The following is a 10,157-nucleotide window of genomic DNA, read 5'->3' as shown; positions in this document are numbered from 1 at the left end:
GGCAGCGGTGGAGCTTCGTGTTCTTGGGGTTTGGTTTTATTTTTTTCTCCGTTGCTGTATTTCCTTTTCCTGCGCGCATGTTTCCCTGCGTGCGTGCCCATTTTGGAAGGAAAAACGTGACCTTTCAACGGTGAAATCGCGCGTGTTTTGCTCCTTTCTCATGGACAGGCCTCTCGCTGACTTTCTTTGATTCCCCCTTGTAAAAGGTCATTAGAACATCCGTTATTGAAAGCTTTTAAAAACGATAACCCCGAGCTCGTTGGGTTTTTTTCCCTTAAACTTATCATAAGCTTCCATGTCAGTCCCATGTGAGACTCGGAGGGGCCGTTTGTGCTCGTCAGTTCTTTCTGGTTGTTTTCAGTTGTTTTCTGGCTGTGGCCCCAGTGATGGTCACCAGACGGGGTGAGAGAACTGCCCACGCGGCAGCTCCATAAAGGACTAATAAAACCAGTTGCTACATCTTCCCTCTCACCTCCCTGATGCCACTGTTCCGGGTGCTCGGGAACAGAGAGGAACGGGCCGGCCCAGCCCTCCCAGAACGCTTCCTCCAGCTCCCGGTGCTGGATGGAGCCAGCTGGGCTGGGTGGACCGTCATCACCCAGGTGGCCCTGCAGGGCTTTTCATAGGTTCTTACAAGAGGGAAGGACAGGGTGCTTTGTTGCATTTTGGAATACTTACTCCATTTTACCATTCTCTGAAAACTACTGCTGTGGTTCTGGCTCTCAACCGTGGGTAACAGCTTCCCAGTTCGCATTGCATTGTCACGCCTCCGTCCAGCGCGTTTCTCCTGCAGCCTTTCAAGACAAGGGTTTAACTCAGGGAAGATCCCTTCAGACAGATGATTTTTTTATGGCAGTACATACTGTTGGGCGAATTTCAGTGAAGATGGGGTTTGTCTATTTTGGTTTTTTTTAAATACCATGGTAGCTTACTGCCAGTACACAAAGAAGCAGTAGGACTAGCAAAGTGGTATCTTGTGAGTGTCTGCCACTCAAGAGATGTACGTAAATGCTATCCAAATGCCTGTTTGGCATATGGCAACTAGGAAACCTGGGAGAGAAATTTGAAACTGGAGCTGCTCTTCCTCTGCACGCTTGGCTCTGCAGCAGTGAGGATTTAGTCGCTTCGTAAGGAGATGCTGAATAGTAACCCAGGCGATGCTGAATAGTAACCCAGGCAGGAATATAGGGGCTTGCTAAGTTACCAAGACCTGTAATCAGTCCTGCCTTCATGTCTTCACTGCTCCCCTGGACTCGAACAGTCAGAGCTAGAACAATTATCCTCCCTCTGCTCCCGTTTCATTTTTCTCATGCCTAAAGGCACGATTTAGGGATGCAGGAGTAAAAGACCCCTTCTGGACTTTCTGGAGGATTGCAGATGATTGCCTTCCTTCACTGGAATCATAAAATAAGAGTCTACAGATTGGTATCATACTTTCTAAATGCATACAAACACAAGATGTGGATTAAAGAATGAAACGGCAAATTAAAGTTTTAAAAATCCTAAATAAATTCAGGAACTTGGAGCTTGTTTCATGTTGTGATTCTGGTTTGGGTTTGGTTTGTCTTTATTCATGTCATAATACTGCTACAATGCAGCTGTGCAACAGTAAAAATTGAGAGGTTCAACTTGTGGTTTTATTTTTTTTAAACCTGTAGTACTTCCAGCTGCTTTTGTTCAGCTTCAGAAGGGTCTCTTGCCACTGGTGTTGCCTTGCTGTACAAGCCTGCTGTTTTATTTATTATTAAAAAAAAAAAAAAAAGCAGCACAGCCAGAGCCTTGTGGAAGATTCATTAAGGATTAGCACTGAGCTAATGTGAGGAGGGCAGTAGTTGCTAGTATCACTTCGAGATGTAATGTTTATCTTCTGCATTCCTAAAAGAAGCTTCTGGTAATGAAGTCCGGAGTGAACTGTATGGTATTTGAACTGATGTGTCTCTCTTTCTTCTCTTCACCGCTAGGGTGGCAAAACACAGGAGAACCTCAGGATGTCTGTAATTCAGGAAGGGATGGCAACACTTCGTAAAGCAAAGAAAATCACTGTAAAAACTTGTCTAGATAACCCTTTTGTTTTTCAATGGAAAACCATAGATGGAGAAGATATGCATTTTATACTGCAGACCTTAGAAGAAAGGATTAAACATACTGGACTTAAAAAGATTGAGACTTCAAGAAAGAAAAAACGTTCCCTTACAAAAAAACAAATGGATGGACAGTGTGATACTAGCGTCAATGAACTCCCTAAAGAAGAGGAAACAGAAGGCCAGCAACAAAAACCAGGATGGACTGACATAAGTATCAGAAGACAGCTTGCTATTGGAGTTAACGAAGTTACAAAAGCCTTGGAGAAAAACGAACTTCGTCTCTTGCTGGTGTGCAAGTCTGCAAAACCTGCCATGATCACGTCGCACCTTATTCAGCTGAGCGCGAGTCGAGCCACGCCAGCGGGCCAGGTTCCCCGTCTCAGCGAAACAGTCGCGCCGCTTCTTGGCTTAACATCCATTTTAGCACTGGGCTTTAAAAAAGCATCTGATAAATTTACCGAAGCAATAGAAGCAATAATTCCAAAGATACCAGCTTTGGATGTGCCATGGTTTCAGCACAGAACAGAAGAGCCTGTGGCCCAGACAGATTCTTCAGAAAACGAGGAGCTCAAGCCGCTCGCAGAGGCGCTGGGGAATGAGCTCACGAGCCAGAAGCGTAAGCGTAAGGAAAGCAGTCAGCTCGATCTTTCAAATGTAATTTTGCAGCCTTTGAAAATCAAGAAACTTGTTCCAAATCCAAACAAGATAAAGAAACCACCTCGCAAAAAGAAAAAAGCTTTTTCAGCGTAACTGATTTTAGTTCGGTTCTTCATATTGAACTAGTATTTTTTTTATTGCAGTATGGAATACAGGTTTATCTGAACTATTTGGTAGGCTTTACAGCATAAAGCTCTTGAATACAAAGTGAACTTTATGTTGCATTCAGCTGAGGGATTTTCTGCTTTAATAAAGAATATTGCTCAAACTTGGGTGTGAGTCTTTACCTGGGGGTAAATATTTCATTGGCAGTTGGAGATCAGAGTTAAAATCGGTAATGAACATGCCAAAGCAATTTAAGACATAGTAAGTACATCTTTGGAATTAAAACAAAGCATTAAGTGAACTTTGTATTTTTACACATTTGAACATGCTTCAAGCAAAACAGACTCAAGTGTAATTATTCAAACAAATCAATACCAAAAGTGAAAGTTTATTTAAACAAAGGTCCATGCCAGTATAACTCATTTAAAGCTGGTTCAATGCTTGTTTCAAGTAAACAGCTGTAACAGCACAGGCGGACTTCCCTTTTGAACTTTCATAGTTTGCTCTGCTCACCAATAAACTTGTTTTGGTCAAGAACGTATGTAGACTTGAATTCCATCTAACACCTGGTGTCCAATATACCGAAGGAAAAGCTTTATTTTCAAACACAGAACAAACCCAAATTACTACTACTGCATTTTGAAAGAAGACTTCCATATGCACACATCCTGTGAGAAAAATGTAAACTAACCTAAACTCAACTGGACTGCTAAATGGAGTCTAAAATTATTTCCCAGGAAATTGAGATAAGCCATATACTGTTGTATATAAAGTAGCTGACAGCTACAACTGCTACAAGACTGAAAACACCACATAACTTTGGACTTTCCTTTAGTTTTACTGAGGACTACAAAGTTTCCTAACAAGACAGTTGTAGGAAGGAAAGGGAACAGTGTTGCAATTCAGACAATCGAAATGAACAGCCTAGGAATTTACTTGGTGCTTTATATTTTAAGCAAAAGTCAGTATGGTATTGTAGACAAATGTGTGAAATACCTTAACCAAGTTGCTTTGTTGTTCCTTAAAGGTGGAATTTACATAGGGCAGGTTTCAGAGATTTGCTAATCCAGACTTCCAGTGCCATCAGATAGCTAATCTCTATTTTACGATTTATTTAGTAAGTACGCTAATCCATGATGCCAACTACAAAGGGAGGCAGTAGGAACGATTCTGTAGTCATGACGTTCCCTGAAGTTTAAACAAGACTAAGACATTTAATGCCAAAAGTTTTGCCCTCCCTGGCTGAGGGTGGCAAGAAAAGGTGAGAGGGTTTTTGCCTTGCTTTGTAATCCATCATACATGTCCTTTGTTTTGGCTTTTTTAGATGCATAAAACTTTGAAGGCATGCTAGCACTAGTGTATTTAACTCCCATGCTGGCTAACTCTAACATTTAAACCTTAGCCTTTGAACAGAGCATGAGGATTAGCTTTGGTGAAGAACATAGAAGCGCAGCAGTCACCTTCCAAGCACTTTGTTGCCGGCCCAACTCTATAGCTCTCTTCAGGGATTTGTGACCTCTGAGCAGGCAGGACATTACTCTGGGAAAGAAATTGCAGATGCTTCAAAAGACTACTGGGAAACAAATCTGATTTTGAGGAGGCTTACCTGGAAGCTGTTCATAACAAACCTAATGCACAGAAACTTCCGAAAAAGAAGAGCCTCTCCTGAGCTGCTGACAGCAGCAGCCACGTGGATAACAACCTTCCATTAGGTACCTGCTCAGGAAGCGAGAGTGAGGTGCCACAATTTCCACCTCCTGAGTAACTGTCTACAGGCTGGGACACCTTCAAGACTCATGTCCTTTTGATGCTGTGATACCTCAGCAAAGCACTTGAGGTGAAGAGCACGGCTAGGCTAAAGGTTTGAGCACTCGGGAGGGATAGAAGGGAGCATGTTGGATTACACAGTCGTTAGGTAACACACAGGGCTTCACCAACAGAACAATCTAGGAACTGCCCAAACGCTCAGGCTCAGGTGCCCACTCCCCTGGTGCTCTCTGGCCCGCTAGGTTTTCTCTCAGCTGCAGCACCGCACAACTTCTGCAGGAGCATGACTGCCCTCCTTCCCTTCAGATAATGTAGTGTGAGCCAGAAAACAAGACAGAGAAATTTACCCCTGGGGTTCATAAGCAAATGGCACTGTTTTCCCCAAAGGCAGCAGAAGAGTAGCCATGCTCCTTCCTTCATTATCCCAAGATCAGGGCAAAAAACCAGGTTGTAGGAAACCCAGGTTCATGTCTGTCTTCTTCATGGGCATATTTTTCCAAACAATAGTACTGTTGGGGATTTGCCTTCTGATTTCAAAGAGAGGAGAAAAGAAAACTGTTGAGCATTTCTTGACTTGTTTTTTTTTTGTTTTTTGAGGGGAGGGAAGGCAGAGAACATGAGTGTATCTTTCACCTGGCATTCAAGACCACCCCCCCAGATTAAGAAGAGGTGGGCCATGATGATTTTGTAGCAAGGAATCACCTTAGCCATGAGGACAGAGATGTCCCACCATGTCAGGCAGCAGCTGAGCAAGAATTTCCCAAGGCTCTGCCTTCAGAGCTGCGGCAGAACACAGAGTCCCCTTGGTGGACCTCCTCCTACTCCCAGTGGGCTCCATTTTGAATGGCCAACCAAGAAGGCACATTCCTGCCTTTTGGGTATTAAGAACTTAAGTCTTCAACGGAGTTGAGATTAAATCCTTCTTGTCACCTTAGATATCACTACCATTGATTACATTTTCAGGCACTTATTTCTGCTCAAGCCTCACGCAGGGAGTTACGCTCCCTCTGCTACCAGCAGACAGGTATGAGAGTCACCAAAGCTACAAAGCCCAACTGCACCATTAGATGTCAAAGATCTCCTCTGAAGCCCTTTTAAATTCACAAGGTCCCAAGCTGGTGCACACCCAGAGGTCAGATAAACCACGTCCGATCCCTTTCTCGGTTTGAAGGAGGCTTGAAGCACAGAGCTGTAACACAATAAGGGAAACTATCTGTCACCGTCTCTAGAGGAGAGATGGTGACAATTCAATAAGAAAAAGAAAGCAAACCACAGACCATTCACATGTGGGAAAAGGAGCGAGAAGAAAGAAAAACCCCACTGCTATCAGGAGGTGAGTAGGGCTAGCAGTTAGGAAGAACAGACAAATTTATCTCCATCATAGTTGATGTTTTCAGGTACAGAATTCAGTTTTCAGGTACAGAATTCAGCTTCCAGCAAGACTTGCTGTCAGAATTACAGGCATGTTTAAAAGGAAAGTTTAGACATTTGCATTTCATGAGATATTCAAGTCACATTCAAAAGATGCTCACAGCACAGAGGCTTCACTACCACAATTTGGCACTTTCAGCTAGAACAGTTTCTTACTGCAGATTCTCCTCGGCGCTCACGTTACTGCAGCCTCAGTGAGCTGAGCTGCTGTCGGATCTAGCTATGGCGCTACGCTGGAACGCATATAAAGTGCTTCAGAAGCCGCTCTGGTTGCCGAGCATTCGTGGGGGAATTAAAACAGCTCCCCCCGACAACAAAGATCAGCCCTCCTACATTTCAGGAAGCACAGTACAGAGACTTCCAAGGACTGAGGGTAGAGCATTTCTCTTCTGCTTAACAGCCACATATATAGCAAAACTCATGTTCCAAAGTCAGGATAAAAACACTACTAGGAACAATTTATGAATACATATTTACACAAGATACTTTTCATTAGAATTACAGACTTCATAGGAAATCAAAGTAGACAAAGGAATATGTGCAATTTTGCAGAAGCGTTGAAAACATTCAAACTATAAATATCCTGATAGCACTACTAAAATTCTTAGTTTTACACACAGGCTGATGTTATTCTACTGAGGAAAAACTAAGGTTTTGTGCCACAACTGTAAATTAAGTACAGTAACGTATTATCATTCCGGCAACATAGATAACACCTGCACTGAACAGTGCGATACTGTTAAATCAATCCACTGATCTATTGAAGATCAAAGTACAAATCTGTGTTTTTATTGATTTGGCAGCATTGCTTATGGAGAAACAAATGCACTAGTTAAACCAGTACATTGTCATACTGCTCCAGTTACAAAAACATCCAGGACTTTCATAGAGCTAGAAACATATCGTACTTCGTGATTTTCCCCCAAATGATGATATCCACGTGAAGTAAATAAGCAAAGATACTCGAATTTGTATCCTTCATTCTGTTACACTGACAAACATACACCACCACTTAATAAATAGAAATGCAGCAGTTCATCCACATAATAGCAAATATTTTTGTACCCTAATCCACCACTGAAGTTCAGTTTGTACAAAACAGTCTTTTCTACAGAGTGGAAAAAAAAATACCTTCTTCTCATCAAGGTGCAAGCTAAGCTTTGAAACTTAAATGCATGTGCTTTTATTCTTTTCATGGACAATAAAAGAGAGTTTCATGGGCCTTCTGATCTATCTGAAAATGCATAAATTTGGTCACATATGGATGTCTTCATTTTTCAGGTTTAATGGACTATTTCAGTATCACTGACGTTGTGCTTTTATTCCTCTTGAACAATACCATTCCAAGAGTTATGGAGATCAAATTAACGCAAATGATGACCTCAGAGTTCTAGAAACATAAGTGTCCTCATTGTAATACAAGGCCGACCTAAAGAAAGATGAAAAATATAGTATTTTAGATTTATTGCAATACTTGAATTAAACATAATTAATCTTCTGCACCTCAGTTATGATCTTAAATATGACCAATTAAAAAAATTATTTAAAAACTTCTGCCCATTTCATCCAGTGTAGATTAATGTGGCATTATACCTAACAGAATTCAGAAGCTCTTTTTTGTTCCCTTACCTTTTCAGATTCCATGCTGGGACACCTCCAGTTGTACAAATAATACTGCAAATTTCCATCTCCAATCCCAAACTTGAGTTTTTCCAGGAACGTTTTGTTTTCCATTAAGTCTAGTGCATTGAACACATCAAATCCTTTCTGGCAATAGCAAAACATTTTTTTAATTTTATTTTTTAAAGTTTAAAATGGCACACAAATGATACTTTACACAGCAGCATACAATATCCAAGAGACTGGGTTAATTAAGTGAAAAAAAAATGACAGGGAAATAAATCTTGCCTTTTGATTAGGTACACACACAAAGACATTTTCTCAATAAAAAGTGAAGTATAAGGTTCAGCTTTGCCTGAAGATTATGTCCAAAAGGCAAAGAATTTTAAAGCCACTTGCAGGGGTAAAGGTCTGAAGAGTCCCTAAAGCATTATCCGTTACTTTATCCTTATCCTTAGAGATATGAATTTTTTACGATTGCATACACTGTTTTGACACACACGGCCTATTCCAGCAAAAGCTGCATAAATGCAGCTTAATGGTGGTTTCAGCCATTTGTGACTCTGTTAATGATAAGCATTATATTTTTGTGATTTGGGCCTTTTCTGGAACTAAAGACAACTGAAGACAACTTTTCCGTTGTCTTTAGAACTCCCATCTTCCACATGTCACCCTCCCTCCCTTACTCACGTACCCGCTACCGACTCCTCTTTTCATCAGCCTCCCAAACCCACCGCTCCAAGAGCCGCTTCGCTCTCAGAGCAGCCAGACAGTGAAGTTACCCTCGGGGGGTTGTGCAGCAACAAACATACCCAAATCCCAACTCACTGTGAACTCTTAACAAACAACACAAAAACAAGGTCAGTGAAGCCATCGCAGGGACATACGAATGGCTGTATTTGCTTGGGGCTCTGGTTATAAAAGTATTTCTATTTGCAATTAACTGCGAGGGAGTCTGACCTAAGACCGTTGAGTCTTAATGGCACAAAGGCAGCGTGCCTTTTATACTTGGAGATAAAAATAAGCTACAAAACAATAATGCTCAGTTACTTAAGCACAGGAAGATGGTAATGACCATTCTTTACTCCGTATAAAAACCAAACATACATTTTTCTTTTAAATAAGAACCCCTTACTAGGAAAAAGAGTATCTAAAGCTCTCCATCAGTTTAGGACTATTTAAAAGAAAGTCGCAAAGCCCAGACAGCAAGTTTAGTAAAGTTCCCCACTACCCTACACAAAGGTGATTCTGTCTACATATTAAACTATGTTAAGTTAAATGTGCTGTGAAAAACATAGAGCAACAAGACAAACAAGATGGCAGGAATCTGACATGTGGCATCTAAAAAAGTAAATTTTAAAATATTCCAGGTGAGCAACAGACAGAAATCTCAGAAGGCAGGTGGGGAAGTAGGCCAGAACAGAGACACTCTGTAGGTACAGACACACTAACAAAGCTCTGCAATTAAGCACTCAAAATTCAAATAAATGATAAAGTCTACAGACATAGTTTTAACTCAGTATCTAAACATCAGCAGATTAGGTTCAAGTTAGTACCTTCTGAGAGGTATAAAAAAGTTCCTGTTCAAAGATAGTTGCTCCACAGCTCTGCCAGAGCATAAGAGCAGACTCAGAGGTGAACTTCTTCCCTGTTTGTAAGCTCTCTCCTCTTCCAGATCTAGAAACTTAGCATCAACCTCAAGAAATACGCAGGGTCTCTGGAGGAAGTATCCTGCTGCAAACTCCCGCTCTCTCCATGCAGAATACACGGATAAGTGCAGAACCCCAGATTTTGGTGTTTGCTTTGGAGGTTTGGCATTCTGCCCTATAACTGCCAAGATTTTACTAAATTTGGGTCTAAGCTAGTTTTTCATACAGCGTAATAAGAAGTTAAAATTGTTTCAGCTGGGAGGGGCAAGCTTCAAGCATGAGGAGAAGAAAACAGACACTTATGCTCTGTGGCGTGTTTGGAATGGTTGCTAGAATGGCTGCCACGGACTGGAGGCAGCCTGTGAGCTGCCAAGGCTAAACAGGTCTCTGAGATTTCAGTCAGAGTGCTGGGACACGCATCACCTGCGCAACCCCGTGCTACACACAACATTGCTGCTGGTGTTGGCACTGCACTCCCATGAAACCCTCAAGACTAAGGACTGAGTGCTAGTTTTTCATCAGACAGCACTACACTGACAATTCTTATGTTTAAAAATTTAATCTGTAGATTCTCCCATTCAACTAAACCATCTGTCAGTCTGACTCCGTACATGAAGGTGTGCTTAAAAGCTACAACATCACCTACAGAGCTTTACAGATGGCAGTTAGTAACAAGCTTGCACAAATAAACTTCTACAATTTGTAGAAATAAAAAACAGCTTAAACAAACAAACAAACAAACAAACAAACAAACTGTATTTAATAGAATTTACTAACTTATCTCCAAGGGAAACTGTTTTAGTGATACTTTCCATTCTTCACAGAATCACAGAATGTCAGGGGT

General features: G+C 41.5%; 1 protein-coding gene across 1 annotated transcript; it reads left to right on the top strand.

Annotated features, from left to right (window-relative positions):
- The first annotated feature begins 1,968 nt into the window (after positions 1–1,968).
- Positions 1,969–2,834, top strand: RPP38 (ribonuclease P/MRP 38kDa subunit). Its single transcript, XM_009878974.1, has one exon. The coding sequence runs from the start codon at positions 1,989–1,991 to the stop codon at positions 2,832–2,834; it is 846 nt and encodes a 281-aa protein (XP_009877276.1). The 5' UTR covers positions 1,969–1,988.
- Positions 2,835–10,157: the final 7,323 nt, after the last annotated feature.

This window comes from Apaloderma vittatum, unplaced genomic scaffold (genome assembly GCF_000703405.1).
Source record: "Apaloderma vittatum isolate BGI_N311 unplaced genomic scaffold, ASM70340v1 Scaffold19201, whole genome shotgun sequence".
NCBI classification, from domain to species: Eukaryota; Metazoa; Chordata; class Aves; order Trogoniformes; family Trogonidae; genus Apaloderma; species Apaloderma vittatum.
Note: the sequence above shows the minus strand (reverse complement) of the source record. Positions and strands in the feature narration are given on the sequence as shown.